The 25104-nt window shown below is 41.9% G+C and overlaps 1 protein-coding gene across 4 annotated transcripts; it reads left to right on the forward strand.

Moving 5' to 3' along the window:
• Positions 1-1083: 1083 nt before the first annotated feature.
• Positions 1084-24220, forward strand: LOC101168941 (S-adenosylhomocysteine hydrolase-like protein 1). Of its 4 annotated transcripts, XM_011474622.2 has the most exons (19): positions 1084-1269; positions 1351-1531; positions 1703-1907; positions 4518-4629; positions 4708-4851; positions 5808-5908; positions 6006-6108; positions 6690-6784; positions 6885-6991; positions 7068-7184; positions 12902-12965; positions 14391-14479; positions 14635-14705; positions 14849-14943; positions 15032-15130; positions 16736-16804; positions 16988-17066; positions 21635-21755; positions 21887-24220. In XM_011474622.2, the coding sequence occupies exons 3-19, from the start codon at positions 1725-1727 to the stop codon at positions 21891-21893; spliced, it is 1656 nt and encodes a 551-aa protein (XP_011472924.1). In that variant the 5' UTR covers positions 1084-1269; positions 1351-1531; positions 1703-1724; the 3' UTR covers positions 21894-24220. The 4 variants fall into 4 exon arrangements, with proteins under 4 accessions (XP_011472924.1, XP_011472926.1, XP_004068511.1 ...); XM_011474624.3 differs by lacking the exon at positions 1084-1269 and having other exon boundaries at positions 1366-1531; positions 1685-1907; positions 4723-4851; XM_011474623.3 differs by lacking the exon at positions 1084-1269 and having other exon boundaries at positions 1371-1531; positions 1685-1907.
• Positions 24221-25104: the final 884 nt, after the last annotated feature.

Here is a 25104-nt window from a genome sequence, read left to right on the forward strand (position 1 = left end):
ACAAAAGCATGAATGTCAACAATAAGGAAAGAAAAAAAGAAAGGAATGCACAATGTACGGAACATCACAAAAGCAAAACAAAAAAATAACAATGAGCTGCAGAGTTTATTAAAAAAATTACCTTTTGAAATATTACATTTGTTGAAATTTCTTTTTTCTTTTTTATTTGTTTGATACTTTCACTATATTTAATTATTTCATTCAAAAAGTGTTCAAAATCAAGTTTAGAGTTTGACCATTTCCTTTTATATATATGAAATTTCTCAAAAACAAAATAAATTGTGTTATAAAAATAAAGTTCTGCTTCATGTTGTCATAACAGCCCAAAATGGTTTGTTTTTCTGAAAATGTGATTGTTTTTCCAGTTTTATGACTAATGTCATTTCCAACGTGACTCCAAATCTGTCCAATGTTCTTTTAAAGACTATAAATAATGTGGTATTCTGCTGGTTCCTGGTGTCGTCCTGCTGTGGCTCAACATCTGTGGCTCCAACCAGTCCCCTTCACCGATGCACAGATGGTCCAGGATGGTGCTGCAGGCAATGATTTTCCCGCGAAGGTTGGTTTTACTTCCAACGCCCCCAGAAATACTGCTCTCCACCTCGTCTTCATCTCCACCACAGAGCGTGCCTTGGAGTGGTGCTGGTTGTAACGGGCCTCAACCGCATTTCTCAGGGGTTCCCTGTAGGGTGTCTGCAGCGTGATGGGATGAGCAATGCAGGGACACCCACCATCACCTAAAAGGATGTATCCTTCAGGTGACTATGTTTGATTTGTGTAAACTGGGCTGCTACGCTGAAACCCCTTAATCATGGCCTGATACTGGATATCCAACAAAAATATGTAAAAATTTGGCATTAGAATAAAATGTTAATATTTATTGGGTTTTTACTTTGGAAAATTGGTTTCGTCCTAGTCGGTGTTAAAGTAGAAGTAGTTCGCCTCCAGACCAGGTGGTGGCGGTAATGCGCTATTCTGTTTTCTTGTCAAGCGCCATATGAACAACACCCGAAAGAGAAAAGTAGTGAGCACGGGTGTCCGAATTGCTTTTAAAATCATGGGAACTATAGAGTGCCGCAGTATATAGGGTTTTAGTAGTTAGAGATTAGGGTGGGAATTCGGACACAGCACTAGTCTCTCCAGCGTGTCCTGGGTTTTCCCCTGGGCCTCTGCTCAGAAATTGCCAAATTTTGAAATTAATTCACATGAAGAATTAGTATCTCAGAGAATTGAAAAACTGTCAAAATGATTTTTTCTTACAGCATCTGGGTATGAAATGAATTACTTTCTTGAATTGAGCATCTTGGTAATTCTAAATAAAATACGTAGTTGGAGATTTTTTTTCTTTAGTTGGAGTTTTCGATTCCATCTGGCCTTGAACGCAGCAGTGACGTAGCCGCCAAGCAGACAGCTGGTTCCCGCCCACAAAGTTTCTCAGCCTAATGACAGCTACGACAGCGGGGGAACAACACGACTGGAGCCTCAGCGGAAAAACGGAGCACAGAACTGCTTTCCTCAGCCACAAACCACGGTCTGGCGAGCCAAATGCCCATCTGACAGCTGCTTTTTGCTGCATTTTGTCCGCGCATGATGATCTAAACAGGCTGCCGTCAGTTGCTGCGTTCGAGCGGGCGGCTAGCAGCAGTGAGTCGCGCGTGAACTTGTGACGTTTCCTGACTTACAGGTTTATTTCGGTGTCCAGGTGAGGTCACGCAGCCGCGAACATGTCCGAGCCGGCCGTGGAGGCGAAGGTGGAGGTCAAGCAGGCGAGCAAAGAGGTGAAGGAGAGTGAAAACGCCGCGGAGAAGTACTCTGCCATGACGGTGAGCAAAAACAGCGAGATGAACATGGGAGAGCTGGCTTCGTCAGTCTTCAGCGCGGTGCCCACTCACAAACCGGTCAAAAAGGTAGGACGCTGAACCAAAGTCCCCCTGAAAACCAACCTGCAGCGACTTCCCACTGACTCTCTGCCCAGCTGGCATCTATACATGTTGTGTATGCACGCTTTATGTGGTTGTTTTTGTGCTTTAATGCATCTTAGTAAAAAGCAAACAAAAAACTTTTTTATATTAGTCAGAAACATGTTTATTACAGATGAAATGTTTGTCATTACTTGGGTGAAATAAAAGCGTGTAGTTCTGCTGAAGCTTCAGATTTCTGCATTATATTCTGTGTTTGCAAAATACAATATATTGACAGGGATGGGCGTGTGTGTGTGTGTGTGTGTGTGTGTGTGTGTGTGTGTGTGTGTGTGTGGGGGGGGTCCACTCCATGACTGTACGTCAGCTGTTTTGACTGAATGTGCAACAGAAAACCTCTCTGGACATTCAACCATTACTGAGTTCAAAGGTTTGTTTTGGTTTGAAATCGCCGGACCTGAAGAGCTAAAGGCAAAGAAACAAAGTTCCAAATCTTCAGGATTATATTTGCGTATCTATATTTTCAGTCAATCCAATAAAACGGACATATTCAAAGTCTTTTTTTTAAGGTATAATAAAGCGTCTATCAAATATAAAGTTGATCATTTCAGTTTCACATCCTCATTCTTGCTTTAAGGAAGACTTTTGTTCTACATCACTTTTTGTCTGGTCTTTGGTTCTGTGGGTCAAGACATGGACTCACATTTCACTCAATTCACAAGAAATGTAAACCTTCTCTGTTATTGAATCCCTCTCTTATTGCCCATTTTTGGCACAGAAATGATTCCGTTTCATCAGTGATCAGATAAACTCGATCCACCAGAAAGAATGACTTAAATGTGTTGGTCCCTCTACCTGCAATCACCTTTTAAGGCCGGGATTCCTCAAACACCACTGTGTTCTAGCAGAAATTCTGGTCGTTCTTTGTTGCTGTGAAACCCAACGGGTCTGGTGTTCTGGTCCACATCAAAGCTCCAACAGAAGCACGGCCAGAGTCTTAATACCAGATGAAAACAGTCAGATGTTAACCCCTTCACGCCTGGATTTATGTCCAATTTTATGTAAAATATTCTTCGGTGTAGTTTATACGGAGCCCCTAAAGGGACATTGAAGAAAGGAAAAAAACAACTGGAGTAAAAAGGATTATTAATTATAATAAACATTATTTATTATTATTATTTTTTTTTTGGTTCAATTGTTTTTTTTCTTTTCTTCAATGTCCCTTTAGGGGCTCCGTAAGTTTACAATCAAAGTGAGGCGAAATGTAGTGGATTTAGTGGTTCGTCCTAAATCAACGACTTGGCTTGTTGTGCAACAAAATCCGACTAAAACATAATCAATCTCATCCAGAAACTCCACTCCCCTTCAGTTTTAAAGAAGGCTCCAGGCCTAAATGTAAACATTAATGAATGTCTTTTATTTGTTCCTGGACCGTTTGGGACTCAAGTTTAGGGGGGAGACAAAAGAAATGTGAGCCTTCTCCTGTTTCCTGAACACACACAAAATCCTAAACATCTCTGTTTGACTGTTTACTAATGTGATTAAAAAAAAAAAAAGTGCATACATGAAGAAACGCACAGAAAACCGGTCGGACCTCTTTCAGAAGATGAGAGATTTTAAATACAGTAGCAGCTGATGCTTCGGTGGAGCAAAAGAGCTAAGATAATCGGAGGGATTTTATTGTTGGATTGGCGTTATCGTGATGTCTACACAACCTTTGGCTTGGACAGCTTTAAACATCAGAATAATCTTGTCAACTGGAATACAGCGAATAAAGCTCATTTATCCAAATGAGTTTTTGTTTTTATTGCAGTCCTTCTAAATAGACCCAAACCATAATTAAGGTTTAAAATGAGGTAAGAGGGAATAACCTTTGATGGGGTTAAGGTCATGCAATAGTTTTATTCTTGTTTTATTGTTTTGGGTGAACACCAGCTTTAATCAGAACTGCAGGGTTCACGTTTTTCTTTAGTCTTAAAGTCTGATTATCGTGTGATTTATTGTGAAAGTGTTCCCAGTGGTCTGTTAATTATGATTAATGATGTTTTTAGCAGAAGCCGGCGTCGTTTTCTTAGGACATAGTTTCTGCAGAGCAGCATGAGTTCATTTCTGGACCATTGGCATGGAGTAATCCGCCCCCCTTCCCCTCCCTGTTGCTGGGAGATCTCTGTTTACATGCTTTTCTGCTGTCTGACAGCCCCCCACAACCCCAACCTGACATTACCACTGCAACGAAAATGGGTCACAATATCAGAGCTATCCAGTTTAGATCCAGATTCCAGCTGAGACCAGGGAAACAAAGCCGTTCAGGGATCCATTTGTCTGACAGTGGAGGCATCAGAATGGAGCAGAGCAGGGAGACTGTTGGCGTATTTTCTGTTACAAATACGGTCTTTTTCAAACATCCTTTTTTGTCTACGCTTGGTTCACAACGATTGGAGTGAAGAAAAACTCAGAAATGCAGTTTTAATGTATAAATGTCCTCCAGCATCAGAAAAATACCACAAGAACATGTTAAAAACAACACCAAAAGCGCATTTTTTAGTGGTGTTTATGCAACGCGAGTGAACCTGATGGATGTTTTTTTGTGCGTTTTAGCAAATCCAGTTTGTGGAGGAGAAGCAGGAGTTCAGCAGGTTCCCTACGAAGACCGGCCGCCGCTCGCTGTCCCGCTCCATCTCCCAGTCCTCCACGGACAGCTACAGCTCAGGTGAGACCAAACGTCTTGGACCGGAGCACAGCTCAAACCATTGAACGGGATTTAATAATAGCCTGGTTTAAATTCCAGCTGCGTCCTACACAGACAGTTCTGATGACGAGACGTCACCCCGGGACAAAACCCAGATCAACTCCAAGGGCAGCAGTGACTTCTGCGTCAAAAACATCAAACAGAATGAGTTTGGCCGACGTGAAATTGAGATAGCAGAACAAGGTAACGATGCATTTTACCCACAATTCCTTGCCATCTCTACTCATTTAGCTGTTTTACTACTTAAAGTCTCACTCCGATCATCTGTTGATCTAGTCTCAAAGCCTTCTCAGTGGTCCAATAGTTATGATTATGCAATTTTAGACACAAAAACAGTTGTTTTCTAGGACATAGTTTCTGCAGAGCGGCAGGAGTTCATTAGAATTTTACCACTGAGCTGTGGGCGGGGATTTTTGGCGTAGAGCAATCCCCACCTATCGTATTTTCTACGTCACAAATGTGCTCTTTTTCAATCTGTATTTTTTTTTGCCTGTCCCCGATTCACGACAATGATTAAAGACGTGTGCAGTAATTGTCGGGTCTATGTTCCATAAATGATAGGTTAAATTCACAAAATGGGATTCCAGATGTTTTAAGGCTGTAGTACACACTCACCACACATTTTATACACTCTTTTCTCTTGTTTAATCTCTCAAATGCCAAGCCTTCACAGAAAAACAAGTCCAGTATTATAGAATGACAGCAAAGATGGAAGATTTATTCAACTCTGGCAAGCTGCATGTGCTGTGCTTTTGTTCAGGAAACGCTGCACAGAAGAGATTGATTGACAAGATCAACAGCCAATCAGGATGCAGAACACAGTGTGCCGTTACGAAAAAGGGAAGAAAGAAAAAAAGCAGTGAAACAGCGAGGCTGCGTTAGGTGAACTGTGGTATAGCGAGGGAGTGCTGTACTCAGAGAAGCAAAGCATGAATGTCTAATGCACTGCCACAAGAATACATTAAAAACACCAAAAACTCAATTTTTGTTGGACCTTATTGTTATCCCTTGTGCCATCTTGTGGGGTCCAGATGACCCCACTCCCAACGTTGGGAGTGGGGTCATCTGGACACCACAAGATAGCACAAGGGTTAATCTGTTTTCTCCGTCCTGCTGACTTGTTCTGTTCTTTTTCTCAGATATGTCGGCTCTGATTTCACTCAGGAAGAGAGCACAGAGTGAGAAACCCTTGGCAGGTGCCAAGATTGTGGGCTGCACTCACATCACCGCTCAGACTGCAGTAAGAATTTCTTCCCGTTCATTTGTCCACGGTCTGCTGCTCGCTAGCCAACGCAGTCCGAAACCTCGATAACGTTTCTGACACTCTGTGTGCTCAGGTGCTCATCGAGACTCTGGTGGCTCTCGGAGCTCAGTGTCGGTGGACGGCCTGCAACATTTACTCAACCCAGAATGAAGTGGCTGCTGCTCTGTCAGAGACAGGTAGGCAGCAGAGATGGTCGGGAACAAACATTCATGTCCTCAAAAGAAGACTGACTTCAATCCTTTTTTATTTTATTTCTGGAACTGTTTATTCGTACCCTGGTGTTCATCAGATGTGTTGGCAGCAGGCCACTGTGCTCATTTCTGTGTGGAAATGTCAAAGCCATGGTTACTGTTTGGATGTGTTAAACATTCAGCCTGCAGAAATAATAGAAACCCATAAGTATTAGCGGGCAGTGTGGGAGAACTGCTTCTCCAGCTCCTCATGCCTGGTTGCTACGTGACGAGCACTAAATCTGCAGAGTAGACCTTTGTCATGAGGACAGGAACCCACTACTCTGAGAGTGACAGCAGCTTGTAGGAGCTTGGATTAGTGACATATTGTTATCCAAGCTGGGCTGTTCATTAAACCGTCAGCAGATTCGGAAAGAACAAACATCTCCTGATGTCCAACACGTGATTAGGAAACACGGGACAGGACTGGTGGTTTCCATGATGGCAGACTAATGAAGTCTGTGCAGGTTAGAAATGGATGTGTTCATTAGCGTGGAAGTGTATTGATTCTGTCCGTAATGCTTCAGGGGTCGCCGTGTTTGCCTGGAAAGGAGAATCTGAGGATGACTTCTGGTGGTGCATTGATCGTTGTGTCAACACGGAGGGCTGGCAGCCCAACATGGTTGGACATAAATATTTGTTTTTAAACCTTTGTGGGGACGGTTTTGTTTCAGTAAAAGGACAAATACTTGGCTCATTTATATATATACTTTTTATTTTAGATTCTTGATGATGGAGGAGACTTGACACACTGGGTGTACAAGAAATACCCAAATGTCTTCAAGAAGATCCGAGGCATAGTGGAGGAGAGCGTTACTGGCGTTCACAGGTAATGTGTTCTTGTGTGTGTTTGAGCTTCCAGTGGATGTTCAGATGAACATTTGTTTCTTCCCGTTTTCTTCCAGGCTGTATCAGCTCTCTAAGGCTGGAAAACTGTGCGTCCCAGCGATGAATGTGAACGACTCTGTGACCAAGCAAAAGTTTGATAACCTGTACTGCTGCAGGGAGTCCATCCTGGATGGGTACGTGACGGGCGGTTTCTGGTATTTTATGTTTTAGAAGCTTCCCCTACAAACATGGAGCAACTCACACATTCTTGTAGGATTATTTCTGCTTTGGTTACGTCATTATCCCTTGTAGGGGTCCAGATGACCCCACCCTTACATTGACGTGTTCTCCCTACCATGACAAAGGTGGATAAAGGTGGAAAGATTTCATGTAATCCATGGACACCAGTGAAGATCACAAATCATTGAAGAAAAAAGGTTCAGAGCACTGTCTGGTGCCTTGGAGGCACGTTAACGTTGGGAGTGGGGTCATCTGGACCCCACAAGACAGCGGTCTTGTTCAGCGGTGTTGTGGGGTCCAGGAATAAACGTCAACGTGACTTGCATCTTGGTAATCAGCCCAGATGCAGATTGCTGCATTGACGGCACAAATTCATCTAAAGCTAAATGTTGCTGTTAGCACGGATTAGCATAACCCTGACTCTTCTTCTGGCTCCGTGCGGCTAGTGCTTTATTTTTGGCCAAATTAAAAAAAAAAAAACATTATGACGAACAGGCACTTAATAATAATCATAACAATAATAATAAAAGCCAGTTTAGAAGATTATCTCACTCTGTTAACAACAAAACTTGCTATTTTTTCTTATACGGCCATTCCTGGTCTTTTAGTTAGTTCTGCACATGTCAAAAGGATTTATTCCAATCAAAAGTGTGGCGTATGTAAACGTTTGTTATAATCGGAGGCCTTTTTCTGGGCCCATGTACACGGTTCTATTCTGATCCGATATTGATCAAATCAAAGACCTTTTGCACGTCTGACCGCAGCTACTGACTTACTTGAAGTTCCAACGAAGTGAAGTAAATTCGGCCGCCTTTTTTTGTGGGGTGCCGCCATGTTGGAGCTTGATGAAGTCGGTAAGCAGTGATTGGTCAGGAGTGAGCTTGTTGGACGTCCACACACCTACCACTTGAATGAGGGTTTCAGGAGAATCTGTCAATCAGATGTTGCGACGCTTTGATGTAAAACCACATGCTTCTGTTGAGGCATCTGATTGGTCAGTTTGAATAACTGGCTCTACATAAAAATTATCACCACTATCGGTATGCTAAAAAGAGGTATCAGAACAAAAATAGTTGTTCTGAGTAACAGCTGTTTGTTTCTCTAGACAAGTCTGTGGCGTTTAGGCTTCTTGGAACTTCCTGTTTGAAACGCGTGGGGGGAGGAGGGGTCGCTCAGCCCGGTTCTCTCAATATACCATCAATGGAACAGAGCAAAGAGGACGAACACATCCCATAATAACATCAGCTTTTTGTTTGCAGGCATTGTTACAAATTGTAAAGAACTTGTTTATATTTGTAAGAACAAAATACGGAAGCAAACGGTGAACACGCATGGAGCAACAGACAGGTGTGGGGTATGTGAAACCTTAAAGGGCAGTGGGCTCTGGGTTGTTTTTAGAAACATGTCACTGTAAATTGTGTTCTGGTTAAGAAAAACTAATGTTACGGTTATTCTGAAGCGCCTGTTCGCTCATCATTTTAATTTTAATCCGTGTGGTCAGCGCTTTTTCTGTTGAAGAACGGAGCGGAAGAAGGCAGGGTTAGGAGAGGCTAACACGCGCTAACAAAATTTAGCCTTTGATGAGCATAAAATCCATGCGGGAAAAGCTGCAATCTGCATCTTGGCTGCACGTAAATATGTGGGAATAACATCAGCCTTTATTTGTCGGGACACGACTGGAAACACAAATCCACGTGATTGTTTGAACGGTTTCTAAGGACCGAGCAGCATTTCTGCTTTAAGCTCAAACACCGCCCCAAAGCCGCTGTGTGAGCTGGCGGTCCGGGCTCTGCCCGGACACACACTTTTACCGGAAGACCCGGTTCTCCTGAGTTCAGTAGCTCGTTCACCTAGAGCTGCGGGACGGATCGTAGTCCAAAGTCTCCATAACATAGCGCACACGTTCCCCTCAAACACAAAGTCCGTCTGCTCTGCTCAGAGACACGGTCCACCGGTCCACTGAACTAATCAGGTGCAGGAGCGGACTACTTCTTTTCTATTTTGTTTGTTATTTATTTATTTATTTTTGTCAAAGTCACTTCCCGCAGTTTATACTGGATCATTGCAGATGAGTCATTAGTTGGGAAATAAAATAAATGAAGTAATACAGGGCTCCAGACTAACTTTTTTCACTAGGAGCACTGTGGCCCCTAACTGAAAATTTTAGGGGGACAACCAGAAAATTTAGGGGCGCATACCGTAAATCAACATTCTAACCAAATCTACTAATTTCCACTGTATTACTAATAAATACTTTAATAATAGATGCAGAAATTACAATGTGCTGTTTCAAATTCAGTGTCACATTTTATTCTGCACTTTTGAAGATGCAACAAGAAGGTAAACTGACAGCAGCATCGCTGTCATGACAGTACAAATAAGTAAAGAAAACGGATGGAAATTTATCTTTGTGACACCAAATAGGTGCAGCCAAGATGTACAATAAGCGTGTTTGAGATCACCCAGGTGGACGCAACGCTGTGCAGATCACCTGGTGTGTGACATATATTTTTGTTTTTGCTCCAACATCCACCGTCAATCATCACAAAAATATCGCGAGAAAGGGGTGGGAGCAAGGGGCAAACCTACCCAGACACAGCTGGAAATTTAGTACTGAACTGACTGAAAGCTGCCCTACAGACTACAAAACAATGCATTATGGGACATGTGTCCTGATGGTTTTTGTAGTGGAGTGATTAATTAAAATAATTTAAAATACCAATTCATTAAAAAAGGCTACATCACAAAACATTAAAATAATCATAAAATATATAATAACACAGATCATACTAAGGGGGAGAAGAATATTAAAACTAAATTGAATGTTAAGGACAACTCCAAATTCCTGTTCTCCTTCAGTCTTGCTGCAGATTCGCCTTCATCTCACAGCCCCCCCCCCCGCCTGGTGTCCCCAATGATCCAGGCGAGGTGCCGGTTCATCTCAAACACGTCTATCGTTGCATTTTCCCCACGTATTTTCAGTGTGTCTAAAACTAATGTTGTTTTTGCTCGAGCGTGTTTAAAGTTCAAGCCCCGTTAGCTGTCACGCATGTAGGTGTGGGACATTTATTCTCCTCAGCTGACCCGACTCCCGCGGGAGCGGTGTGCTGCCGTAACAGCCGTGCATAAACCGTTTGATGTGCCGTCGTAACCAAAACCTGAACCTTCCTCCGGTTCTGTGCGGCCCAGAGAAAAGTTCAGCACGGACTGCATGTATTTAGAAAATTACGAGCGAATAAATACGTTCTAAAGGAAAGTAAGGAATTCTTTCATGTGGTCCGGGGAGGGGGCGGTCAGGTTTCCTGGTTTCATACCCTGTCATTGTCCCGCCCCCAAGAGTCATTTACCCCACTGTGATTGGTTGGTCAGCTTTGCGCACGACAATGAAAAAGTGTCATTCATACAAACGGGGGGGCTGCAGTAACATTAAACCTTCATATTAAGGCGGGGGCTGCAAAATATCATCTTGGGGGCCGCAAATAGCCCGCGGGCCGCGAGTTTGAGACCCCTGCTGTACACTCTGGCACTGGTACACTAGCCGCAGGTCGGAAGAACGAATCAATAGTTTGCTTGCTCATAGCTCAGACGCACATATCAGGTTGTGATATTTGTCTCCGTTTCCTTCCCACAGATGTTTACGCTCGCTCGATTATCTCTAGGCCCCTCCCCCTCCACGCATTTTAGCCACTCACAGTGGCTTTCCCTATTCTTCTCACACGCAGTGGCCGCCTCACACACAGGCATCACGCGAGAGTGTACGTCCCCCTGTTTTCATGAGTATGTGCGCGAGTGTGCGTGTCTGCCTGCGTGCGTGTGCGCTCGCGTCTCATTGATTATTTCATTGATCATTGACGTGCCCCTTCCACGTTTAATGTATAAAAAGTACGAAGGGTGGGGGAGGCAAATTTACTGGTCGCACATGTGCGACTGGATGTAAAATTCAGTCACACACTCTCAAATTTTGGTCGCAAAATGCGACCAATTGGTCGCAGTCTGGAGCCCTGTAATACAGTAAAATAACGAATAATAATTATAGAATAACGAAAAATTAAAAATACCTCCCCTCCCCCCCACCTGACGATATCTTTGTCCATCCCGATTGTTTACTGCAAACATCGTCGACTGCCAATTTAAGGGACATGGCCCAACCCTACTCTGTAGATCTGAGAGTTTCTCTGTGAACATTGAAACCAACATGACTCATCCTCATTTCTGTTGTAGCAATCAATCAAGAAATGTTTCAGAGTTTCCTCTTCATTATGGGATGTCATGTTGTTTTTTTTTTTTACAAAGCATTTCCTCTTGACTCGGACTCTGACAGGGAGTCTGTTGAGTGACATAAGCCAAGCGGGAATGTTTTTGTTTTCTCCTTTAATTGGCCTCCATGTGAATGTTCCTGTTCATCTTTTATGCATTATTTTTGCTGAAGAGCCAATCCGGTTTACGTTGAGACTCTGACATGTATGCACGGGCTCCTGAAAGTTCAATACAATCCAGTGTTCCCTTGTGTGTGGTGGGGGTTACGGTCTAAAAAATCCCCAGCAGTTGGTGAAATCCGTGACGTTGGATTCCGGATGTTCTAAGGCGGTAGACCTCCTCACTACACCCTTTTCTCACACAGACATGAACCTTTTCACACTTTTCTCTGTTGTTTCGACTCTCAAAGTTCAACCCCTCATAGAGAAATAAGTCCAGTGTTGAAGACAAAGATCTGATCCACTTACGTAAACGTGGAAAACTGGACGCATTCTGTAAAGGAGACATGGCATGGACCGGATTGAAGGAATAAAGAGCCAATCAAGACGCAGAACACAGTGTACTGTTTCAAAAAGAAAAATGGCACTGAAAAAAATGTGTGAAACAGCGAGAGCGAACCATTTCATAGCGGGGGGGAGCAGGAATGCGACTCCTGTTCATGTAATCTGTCCCCCAAGGACATCCTGTCTGTTTTTACCCATACTGCATCTCTTCTCTTCAAACAGGAAGAGCCGAGAGCACAAAGAAGAAAACTGCGTCTTTCTCACTCTGCATTCGTTTTCTTTCCGAGGCATTTTCCTGGTGGTTTTTCAGATTCGCACTTTGGAGGGGGGCGTGACTCTGTAGATGACTTCAGGTGTTTGGTCTGTAGTCTGTCTTGTATTCAAGCTGTTGCTGTGCAACGACACCAGCTCAGTGAAGCATACAAATGGGACCAGACCAACCAGCTGAGTGTGAAAGTGCCCTCAGGGAAGCGATCTAGTAGCCCTTGTGCTATCCTAGGCACTTTAACATTGGGAGTGGGGTCATCTAGACCCACTAGACAGTGCTCTGAACCTTTTTTCTTCAATGATTTGTGATCTTCACTGGTGTCCATGGATAACATGAAATCTTTCCACCTTTATCCACCTTTGTCATGGTAGGGAGAACACGTCAATGGAAGGGGGGGGTCGTCTAAAATAGCACAAGGGGTAAAACGGTGATGATGTTTCTACGACAAACTGATGTGATGGAAGTTGTTGTTTTCTGAGCTTTGATTATGGGTGATATACCACCTATGCATGATTCGGTTAACTTGGGGCTAACTTTTAATGATCATAAGCCGGTTTTCTCTGTTGCTATTTATTCTTTGATCATCTCTGAACACGCTTTCACTTTCCACAAATGGTGAACCTTCTGTGTCAAACCTCCACAGCCTGAAGAGAACCACAGACGTCATGTTTGGAGGCAAACAGGTGGTGATCTGTGGGTACGGAGAGGTGAGATCCTTTTTGGAACATCACCACATTTCTCACAAGCATGATCATTTCTTCCATATTAAAGTCCCATTCCTAGCTTCTTTTGATCTATTTTCAAAGTGGTGTTTTAATTAAGATGATGCCGTTTTTAGGCAAAATCAAAAACCCTCGGTCGTTTTCTAGGACATGGTTTCTGCAGAGCGGCAGGAGTTCATTACACAACTATAGAAAAGGGAAATAGGTAAAAATGCTATTCCAGTGGGCTGTGACATGTTGGGACTAGTTACAGCAGGGGTGCTCATTACATCCATCAAAGGATGAGACGGTAGCTGGCGGGACATCAAAGATTGATAAATATATTTTTAAAAATCCGTCAGCGACTCATCCTCCTCGGCGAAATATGTCACTTGATTGACATGCAGAACGGCCAATCGAACGTCCTCTGAGAAGTGCGTCGCTGTGTTTAACTACACGCATTTTCTTTCTTTTTTCTCCCGGCACGCAGCAGGGCTTCTGCCCCCCCCAGCCTGCTGTTTGATCGCCGGGGGTTAAGTCGGCCTAACCTCGCTTTAGAAATGTCACCCCCCCCATCACATGGTTTACAGCACAGCATGAAACGCCATCATTCCTGCTTTCTGTAATGATATATTACTACAAGAATAATATTAATACACATGACAAAGCCATGTTTTTACAAAGATTGCTGAACTCTTACTGTGTAGTTTTTGTGTTGTTCGTAAATAAACAGCGTTTTTGACTGGAGATGCATTGATTGGAAGTTGTTGAAGTCGAATAAAGTGACTTTGGTGCATAATCACTATTATTGTTCTACACAGACTGCACTGTCATCTCACAGAGATTAGAGTGCTTTTACTGTATTTTTTTAATGATTATTACACAAACATGCATTTTAGAATAAAAGTACTGTATACGTTGTCCACTTTGAAGGCCTCAAAGTTGACGGTTAGAACCAGATTACAAAAACTATAACATGAATAAACTCAGTAGGGGGGGGATTATATAAACTCGCTTCTTCTCACTTCTTTTCAGGCCATAAATCGAGCTCTACTTGACTTTAGTTAATGATCCCTGTTTTTAATTAAGCAAATGTGATTTAACTGTTTTTTGTTTGTTTTATTTTCTGTTTTTCTTTATCTATGCATTTCATCATTTGATATTTGAGTTTGATAAATCTGTTAAAATTCTTTATTGCTTTGACTATAATGCTTGAAATAAATCCATCAATCAATTAATCAATCAATCAAGTAAAATTTAAGGTGACCTTAGTGCACATGCATAAGAACAAATGTATGTCTAGATCTACACCTTTTGGAGGTTGTCGTATCAAAAGTAGCTCGCATGCCAAAAAAGTGTGAGCACCACTGAGTGACGGACTTACATGGAGATTTGGCAGCAACGGGTGTCTCTTTTTTTGTGGTGTTGCAGGTTGGAAAAGGCTGCTGTGCTGCTCTGAAAGCTTTGGGAGCCATAGTCTACGTGACAGAAATCGATCCCATCTGCGCCCTGCAGGCTTGGTAGGAGAAAGAACCACTTCTGCCAGCGTGGCGTGAGCAGACAGAATATCTAACAGTCTGCTGGATTACTGATGCCAAAACCTTTAGCTGAATCCATTTTCATGTCAGACAGGCCTGACTGTTGGCTGACCTCTGCCTTGTTTTGTGTTCCACAGCATGGATGGATTCAGGGTGGTCAAACTGAACGAGGTCATTCGGCAGGTCGACATCATCATAACGTGCACTGGTATTGGAACTTCACTGAAATCGACATGAGTGATGGATTACACTGACATGGAATTAGTGTAGTGAACCCATTAATCTGTCGTGGGTCTCTGTCTGCTCTCCGGTGGCGATTAGCATGACTGACGTGATGGCGTGTTTCTGCAGGGAACAAAAACGTGGTAACCAGGGATCAGCTGGACCGCATGAAGAACGGGTCTATCGTCTGCAACATGGGACACTCCAACACGGAGATCGACGTGGTAAACCAGCACGCCTAGATTTGAGATTGTCATGGCCAAAGTCACTGTCTGTGGTTTAGTGAGTGACAGCCGTCCTGGACTCTTTCAGGCAAGTCTTCGGACACCCGAGCTGACCTGGGAGAGAGTCCGCTCCCAGGTGGATCATGTCATCTGGCCTGACGGCAAAAGAGTGATTCTCCTGGCCGAGGTGAGGGGCTTCTGGTGTATTATTCTACAGAGACACAAAAAAAAAGAAAACATTTTGAAACATTTCCTCTATAAAAAGGTAGATCTAGCGAGTGAACAGAAGTACTATTCTCAAACACGCCAACAGTTCCTGAAGCATGTTTAAATAAAGCCTTCGTCACGGAGGCTGCGGGTTTTTGGGTTGTTCGGGGCGTAGAGAGGAGCGGCCGCATCTTAAGGGGAGTTTAGGCGTTTCTTGCAGTTCCCTTGAGGCTTGAACGGCCACCTCAAGGAATGTCATGAAGATGGAGCGTACCATTGTCAGACGTGTGGTAAGTGTGTTGTGAAGTATTTGTAAGGATAATTTAGGTGAAACGTACTTAGGATGTAGAGGCGATGCTGTCGTACGGTGACCTTACGCCACACCTTGTAAGGTGCGCATACCGGCCCCTTATTGGCAAATGCTGCTCTCACGTCTCAAACTACACTCTGATGGTCTAATTCCCTCATTTCTAACAGTCAGGCTGCACGCCAAGGCGGGCACTTGAAAAGCGCTAATGGCCTCCCTGCGCAGTCCGCCAGATTTTAGCGGGTTTAAAAAATGAAAAAAACACGCCTGTCTCACCTACTTCATCCATACTTACCCTTAATTATTATTATTATTTAATGTTTTTTACTCATTTTGTAAAGTGTCTGTGTGCTATTTAAAGCGATATACAAATAACATTTATTATTATTATTAGGTGACGTTTAGGAAAAGATAAGTTCCTTAAGATAAGGTTCCTGAATGGCTAAAACCAAAGTTTGTGCCCCTGCATGGAGAAATGGCATCAGCTGACTCAGAAACAGACGGAAAAAAAACATCCTGAAACGCTGAGGAAGATAATCGTGGAGAATAATTATCATCCGGAGAAGGTTTTTAATATGAATGAAGGGAGCACCTTCTAAACAAAGGAGGAAGCACGATCTCCTGGTTTTTAGGCACAGAGAGACACTCCTATTGTGTGTTAAAGAGTACACTACAGTACAGTCTATTGGTCTGACTTAAAAAATAAAACTCTTCATGTTGAGCAATATTCCAATGTTCTTTAATAGATCTTTTACAAAGCATCACAAATTTTTCTAAAGGGTTTTAGATCAGTAAGAATTGGTAAAGGACATTCGTCCGTCGCAGAGTTGGGGGGTGGTTCTGGAATTCAGGGGTGTCTCTGGTCCCTCACCCAGCGAACATGGGGGTTAATACTGTATCACATATTTCCACAATCTGACAGAGATAACAGGTGCAGATAGCACGACGGGTGCTTGGCTACCATCCTCCTTTCTCTCACCTCCTGCACTGTTGTGATGTGTTAAAGTTTTCACTATGACTTCACAGCATCTCCGTAGACTAAATAAAAAAACATTTTCACTCTACGAGTTCACTGAGCGCTCTATGACCTTGAGATTTTATGAAGGTCGTCTGCATGTCTTGTCCAGGTTTGTCTATTTTCCACCCGGGGCTGTTGTGACTGAAGCTCGACAGCCTCATGGTGTCTCTGATGATGTTCCTATTGGGTCTCCATTCAAAATGAAGAGTCAGAGCATCCCATAATGACTAAACATCATCATGTCCTTCTTGCTTTCATAGGGCCGCCTCCTGAACCTCAGCTGCTCCACTGTTCCTACTTTTGTTTTGTCCATTACAGCCACCACTCAGGTAAAATAAAAACTGTATTTATTCCCCTTCCCTACACAAGATGAAGGAATACGATGTTATTTTACATTTTTTTTATTTGCTGCAGTCATGTAGTGATCAGAGCAGATTAGCTCCTTTCCAAAAGTCTGGATGTTGTGGATTCCCACGACTGAATTCATCTTTTATCACGTGCTCTGTTCACAGGCTCTGGCTCTGATAGAGCTGTACAACGCTCCCGAGGGACGATACAAACAGGATGTTTACTTGCTTCCCAAGAAGATGGGTGAGGATATAAATACTGCAGTACTTATATGTGCAAAGGTTAGAATAAACAGCCATTTATTTACACTCAGGGCATTTGCGTTCCCACTGTTCAAAAGTTCTCTTTATGACAGAGTGTCAACAAATTAAAGTCAAAAGTCAAATCTACTGTAACACGCTCTATTTGTCTTTAAATGACAGTTGTTTACCGTAATCTGTTACACAGTGGTGTCAATGAAAAACAGCTCACTAGTAAACAAACCAGATGGGTCGTCTTTACAGCTGGTATCATTCATCAGGAGCTCGTTTTGTGATAGAAACCCGAGTTCATCTGCTCGTATTGATTTATTACTCTGCTGTCTCTCAGAACTCTGCTTTGAAACTCAAGAAGTTTGAGTTTGCTCACAAATATACATTCACAAGTGGCATTTTTCACTCACAAACACTCCTGTTCATGCTAATGACCAGTCTGTAGTTTGAATCATTTTAGTGTTGAGGCTTCTTCATCACTTAAACTTGTGAATTTTTGCTTAAAAGAAGATGATAAGGTTTCCTTTTAGAGCAGATCCTCACGCAGGAAAAAACCCTAACACCATGGTTAAAATGTTTGAAAAGTTGGTATTTAAGAACTTTTACCCTTTTTTCAAGAGGAATTATGCAAGGATCTTTGGGTAATTGGATAACAAGAATAGAGACAATCTTTGATGTCTACAATTTCACACAATCTTCTAAAAACAGGTTAGTCTGACTTGTGCAGATGATGAAAACTTTCTTATCCTCCTGAGGACCAGCACATTAATCGATGTCCTTTTTAGTGCAATTTTATGCTGAATTTTCTTTATATATAATAATTATGGATAAGATTTATCTGCACTTTTCCAGACGCTCAAAGCGTTTCCAATGTGTCCATTATTCATTCATACTTGGTGATGGTAGCTACTGATGCAGTAGCAGTCTGCCCCAGGGCAGCTGTGGCTACATCAGTAGCTACCATCACCATACCATCACTGACAGAGGTGTGGCTGCCAGTTCGCTCTGACCATCACCTGGACACTCATATACATGGGTGAGGGTGAAGGGTCTTGCCCAAGGACACAACGACAGTTGGCTGGGAGGATTGGGGATCGAACCGCCAACCCTTTGATCATTGTACGACCTGCTCAACCGCCTGAGCCACTGCCGCCCATAATCCTTCATCATCAGGAAAATGCCACAGGAACATGTTGAAAAAACACCCAAAACTCCATTTTCATTGAAGGGGGTCTTTAAATATTTAGCTGTTTTCATAATGTGACAGAAAAGCTCAAATTTTACGTTTATTTTTATTTTTAGTGAACTTGGTCTGGACATGTCCTACATTGAGCCAAATGAAAGGCTGGTCAGAAGCTTTGGATGAAGTTAAATAATCAAGTAACTGGTACAAATTGATAGAGTAGATATAGAGCCAGTTAGTTAGTTTGGGACACTTTCATTTAACCAAACCGTGGTTAAACATGAAAATTAAGGCTGTGTGGTTTAAGAGTTGGAGTTTTATGGGAAATTTGAGATAAATTAATCAAACTAGAGTAAAAGGTTTCAATCAGTTGAGTGTTTCTTGGAATGTCCCCCTATTGCCCCACATTGGAGGGGATGTGTCTAGGGATTGGCCTTTGACCCACCCCCTGGGGAAGCAGTGAGCTGTAGTTAACGCCACACTCAGGAACCGTTGGGTGGTTGACCCGCCAAACCAAACCCTTTTCTCCTGAGGGAGGCACAGCGTCTCATTTAATGAGCTTTTGGTAGGACCCGAAACCCACTCAGGGCAAGCTCTTCATCACCATCTGAATATAGAAGAGGGATGGAGTGTAGTGGATGGAGTGTGACACAGTTAGAGACACAAGAACACGTTAAACACCAAAGTTCTTGAGTCCTTGGACAACTTTGGCTAGTGCAGTTTTAGGGTGTATTCAGACTGGAAACGTTTGCTTCCCTTAAAGAGAAACAGAGTTTGTTTCCCTCGATAATCCACAACACATTTTCAGTCTGAAAACACCCAAGCAGACCCTGGTCCGAAAGTACCGTTCTCTGACCCATCCTTGGAGGTGGTCTCAGTCCGTTTCCCAATCAGACTGAGCTTCGGTTCCCTCTGAGATTCCTCAGTCAGCGGAACAACTGAACCAAAACGTGATGTAAACACAGTAGGAATGTAGCAACCGATGACCCGCGGACAAATGTCGCCAACCAGCTGGAGGTGTACTGAACAATCTGGGGCCTCATTTATAAACGTTGCGTACGCACAAAAGAAGGCGTACGCCACTCTCTACGCAATAATTGAGATTTATAAAAAGCAAACTTGACGGGAAAATGTGCGGTCCTTCACGCAAGCTCTGACCCAGGCGTACGCACAAAAACGGGTGAAATGAGAAACGGCGACACCGTCGGCAGATGGAAGAAACACGTGAAAGTGAAAATGACAATCCTGCCTCTCAGAAATAACATGAAGACTTCACAAGGCAAGTCTTACAATTAACAGCTACACCAACACCTGTTTGATCGATCAGCAGTGAAACAAACAAAGAAATCAAACGAAAATTACAACAGAAATTCAAATGAACACTTATTTGCAAAATGAAAAGTGAAATATGTTCTGCAATATTGGCATGTTGTGCAATTCATCCTCATAAAAAATATAGTTAACAGAACGAAATAATTTACAAAACTGATATTCTCGTTAATGTGTCCGTCTGGCGGAGCAGATATAGGTGCAATTAGACAGACAGATAGACGTATTAATTGTCCACTGGGGAAAGTTGTTTTCATAGTAAAACATTTCTTCATAAGCTATGGAATTATGGTATTCATGCATATGCCTTTAGTTTTTATTTTTGATAAAACAATGTATGGCGTATGTCTGAACCATTCAGAAAGCAACAAGAAATTACATTTGCGCTGATCAATTTCCCATTTCCACGTCGATTATTACCGACATCTGTAGCTTGTCAGATGTAATTAAATGGAGGGAAATAAAATGCCCCATCACAATGCGTAATGACGCACAATGGCTGATCTTGCGCTCTTAGAAGATGTGGCAAATGGAAGAATTCGGAGTGAACGCATCTTTAGACAGCAAGAAGACTTGCTGGCAAACGAGGACGAGTGGCTTATGAGCCGGTTCAGACTTCCTCGAGCCGTCCGACCCGGTGCATCTGGTGCGTCGGCGTCCCCCTGCGCCTCAGTCACCACTCCACTTAAAAGGGATTCCCCAATTATTGCCGCCAGTTTCTCATCAAGAGGGGTCAGCTCCGGTGTCCCCCCCCCCACCCCCCACCTCCCCCCCCACCCGTGGCAGCGCCAGACGTTTTTTTGCCTCGACTTTGATGTCCGACCATTTCTTTTTCATTTAACCACGGTCCGAGGTTGTGAGGCTACAGCATTTACGGCGTCTGCCACCGTTTGCCACTCACGTGCCTTTTTGGCATTAGTAATGCCCACACTGTGCCCTCCAAACAACACTTTTCTCCTCTTTTCCACCTCACCAATGATAAATTCTACTTCACATTGAGTGAAGTTACTTTTTTTTGATTTCCTCTCGGTGTGTGCCATGGTTTCCCAATCAATGAATATTCATTTGTGGGCGTTTCACGGACTATTTATGGGCAACTATGGGCGTGTCATGAAGCCGCAAAAGCTGCGCTGCATTTAGAATCAGTTGTGATTTATTAAGGAAAAGATGCGTAGGATGTGCGTGCGCACGGTTTTATAAATCCGAATATTTCTGTGCGTACGTACGTCCTATGTTTCATCCGTACGCCACTTCTGACGCAAATCCTACGCAAAGTTTTATAAATGAGGCCCCAGGTCCTCTAGAGTTGGCCCTACAATGTTTATCAAAGAGGAAGAAATGGTCCAACTCCTTACTTGTTAGAACTTTTATTTTGACACAGCTGAAAACACTTTCCTTGCTGTCTCTCACGACGCGCCTGGCGCTGCTGTGACAATCACAACCATGAGACACAGCAACTCACGGAAATGTGGTTTGATGAATGCAAGCTCATCAAAACTACTTTTAATGTGACACACTACTTCTCACACTGTTTTCTCGACAGTCTATATGTCATAAACTCTTATCAGTGTACCTCCATGCCCGACGTCTTCTTTCACTGCTGTTGCTAGCATCCTCTGAGTTGAAACACACAACACGTCTCCTTGCCAGTAACCGCCTTGCAGATCACCTCCGCTGTACCAAAGTAACTAGTAAAAAGTGTTGTACCCGGCGTTCAAAACTAGTAATTGAAATATTAACTGTCCAGATATGAATTGTAAAGTGCAGCACGTCTGTCGTTCTTCTGTTGATTTGAGCCGCCCTAGTAGTTCCTGGCCAATGGCTGTAGAGATCTCTAGTCACGTGGTTTTGTTTACAAGCTTTGGTCCATAACAGAACGATCCGCTTGATGACAGTCTGAATACAGACCAAACGCGAGGTTCGGGACTCTATTCAGAACAAATTAGGTGGACTCAATCCAGAACAAAGGAGTTTTCCAGTCTGAATACACACAGGTTACTTCTCAGGACGTGTAAGCCCTTTATTTCTAAATCGGCTTTCTTTTTCAGATGAGTATGTCGCCAGCTTGCATCTGACTACCTTCGACGCCCACCTGACAGAACTCACGGATGATCAGGCCAAGTACCTGGGACTGAATAAGAACGGCCCATTCAAACCCAACTATTACAGGTACTGATCAGCTGACATTTGGACTCATATTCAATGAACCACAATGGCCATGTTTTCTGGGCTGTGAGGAAAACTGGATCTTTTATGTAAGAAAACAACAGAATTTTCTGATTTCTTTTTGCTCTTTACAGGTATTAGGCTGCGAAAGCACCCAGAACCCCTGAATGTGGAGCCCTGTCTTCCAGTGAGGAGCAATGTGTATAGATGCTGTGTTTCATGCTCCTCACTGGGTGCATACATACGTTGCTTTAAGTGTATTGCAGTGATTGCGGCAGGCTTGTGTCAGTACGACTTCCCTTTGATGAAACGTGCCACACAGAGAAAGGCGTTGCGGTCGCAGAACTCGTGTGTTTCTGTAATATTTTGTGCCAAAGGAGGAGGCGGGCTGGAGTCTGGAGCTGTAAAACAGTGAGAATTATTAAAACAAGTCGATTTGGTGCACAAATGTGGAGTGAAAGTATACCAGAACTCATCTGTGAACGGCATCACCCGCTGTACTGTGCTGTGGGTGTTTTAAGCTGCTCATCCCTTTTGTTCTTGAAACCAGTTCTAGATATGATCTATGAGAAACTCTCGACTGAAGATTTAATGTTTTAATAATAATAATAATACATTTTATTTAGAATACGCTTTACATTTTGGGTAAAATCTCAAAGCGCGTTTTGCTTCAGGACAGATGGACCAAAGTTGAGCTTAAGCAAAAAAAAAAAGAGATTTTATGGCACTTAACTTAGAGACAGATGTTTGCTTATATTGACATAATTTCTGGAAGTCTGCTAGATATATTAAAGTATGCATTGGTCAAGTACATATAAGCCATATTAACTTGTAAAGGTTTTGTGGTCGTTAGTTGTTTGAGTACATTCCAGTAAAGAAATCTCTCCGTGCTGCTTTCAACATCTCTTTCTAATTTTGTATTAATACACTTAAAATGCATTCCAATGTTTAGAGAGAGAAAAATTTGTTATTTTTGTGATCATCACCATTAAAGAAGAAGAGTTCTTCAGTTGACCTGAGACACAGAGATAGACGTCAGAAAACACTGTCTGTCTGCACCTCAGGACTGTCAGGTAACCACAATCTAGGTGTGTTAATACGTTTTCTTCTCATTATTTCTGCTTTAATTCATGATTTAAAATCCCATGTAAATGCATGCATGTAAATAAAACTTTTAAAACCAATGCCAAGCTTAGTTGCCCAGCAAAAAAAGACTTGATCAGGGTTTCAAATCTGTTTTTAACAGGAATGACTTTAGTGTGTTGACACGGTTTACACAGCAGTCTGTAAAGGGCTCAGTCATGTCTTCTTGGGTTTTCTAGCAGACTCTGGTCATTTCTTACTCGGGTGATGTCTGGCTTTGTTGTTGGTGAATCGTAACCACAAAAAAGATTCTTTTTATACAACTGCAAGCAGTCCGGACTCTACTTTAGTCTAGCTTTGCTGCGTTGAACTAAACAGCTGTGTTAGCTGCGGTTATATGTCAAATTTGAACTTTTAACACAACAGTTTAGTTTTGTAGAAGGGTCTATTTTTTTTCTTCAAAGACTTGAGCACTGTTTTGTGAGCCTTTCAAAATGCATAGATTAGCAGTTACCTCTATAATCACAAGCCATGCATTTTGAGATTAGGTTCAGCTGATTGATCAGTTTTGCTTCAAGTGGCACAGATTGAAAAATGTCATTTCTTGCTAAATCTAAAAGTCTATGATGTATTTTTTGCACATGCTGGTGGTCGATGGTTTCACGTTATTCTTTACAGCAGTTTCTACTCAAACTAAGGTTTCTTAACTCACAGATGTTTCTTTTTTAAGTGATTCTCTAAATCACACGTGCATCTCCTCTGAAGCTTCAGAGTCTGCCATATTTGCTTTATTTTGTGTGTGCAGTTATTTTTATTCACATTAAAGCTATTTTAGACTAGATTAATCAAAATGCGTCTTTCTTTTCCTTTTTTGTACCTCTGTTGCACTTTTAACATTTTCTTAACATGATGATGGTACTTTTTGTAAATGATTGTGTTTCTTCAATAGTCAACATTCAAAGAATGTGTTGTTGATAAGGCCGCTAAAACAGATTTTTAGACGGCATAAATCAATGTTTTACTTTGTTTTTCTTTATTTTGAAATGGTATCCCTGTGAAGTTCTCTTTGAATATGTTCTAAACTTGATGATGGTACATTTTGTCCTTTTCTATGCTTGTCACATGATCATACTGAAAGGCTTTTCTGTATGGACAGAGAATGTTATTTTAATGCAGCAAATAGATTTATTCCTGTTAGGCTTTAGTAAACCACTGTGATTATAAAGCTGGACACTGTTTCATTTGAAAACAGGAGTATTTATGATGCAAATGTTTGTTACATTTTAGGCTTTTATTCCTATCGTTTAAATTTAAATGGTTGTTTCATTTGATCCCTTATCATACTTTTGCACCTTTTCCTTCAATAAACTGCTGAAACAAACAAACTGCTCAGTCATGGCATTTGTTAGAAACGGCCTTGTGTTCTTCTGCTTTAATCAGAGGCAATCAGACCACAGAGTTTCTCCTTTTTAGTTATGTTTTCATCTAACCGTTATAAGGGACCAAACAAAATTGCTTCAATTTAAATAAACACACATTTGAAATGAATGTTTATTGATATGAGGATTTATTTTGTTGTTAAATTCACTAAAGACACGAATGACATTGAAGTAAGATGAAAAAAAGAAACTGTTCCTTTCAAATGTTTTTTTTTTAACGTTTAAAAATCGTATTTGAATGTATTCTTCTGTTAACCCCTTCACACCATAGCTCATTCATTTGCAACGTACCATAAAATCTGGGATTTAATCTGATTTCACCTTGGACAGAAAAACATTGAAGATTTTTTTGTAAAATAGGCACAAAGGGTTAAAATATAAATATTCCTTATAGTTTTTTTATAATAATGTATTTTATTTGTCACACAATGTTAAAAATAGATATTGTTTTACCAAACTAAAAGTCCTATTTTTAAACATCACATACAAAATTATATAGGCAGAGTGAATGTCACGAGGTAGAAAGTAAAATACTATCTTAAATATGGCTACAATATAGAAGCATCAAAAGTAAATGAACAACAATGAGCTACAGAGTCTGTTTTTTAAAGTGTTGTTTTTAAGCAAATACTGTATGTTCCAATTGCCTTATATTGTTTTAATTTGTTTATTGAGATTTGACCATATTGATTTAATTGTGCAAAAGTTTCCAAAGTTAGGTTTGGAATTTTATCATTTTCTTAGATGAATATGAAATTTTCCTAACATCTTAAATTAATTGTTTCATAAACACTAAATACTCGTCTATACGGTCAATATAACTGGTTGCA

Source organism: Oryzias latipes, chromosome 5 (assembly GCF_002234675.1).
Source record: "Oryzias latipes chromosome 5, ASM223467v1".
Taxonomy (NCBI): domain Eukaryota; kingdom Metazoa; phylum Chordata; class Actinopteri; order Beloniformes; family Adrianichthyidae; genus Oryzias; species Oryzias latipes.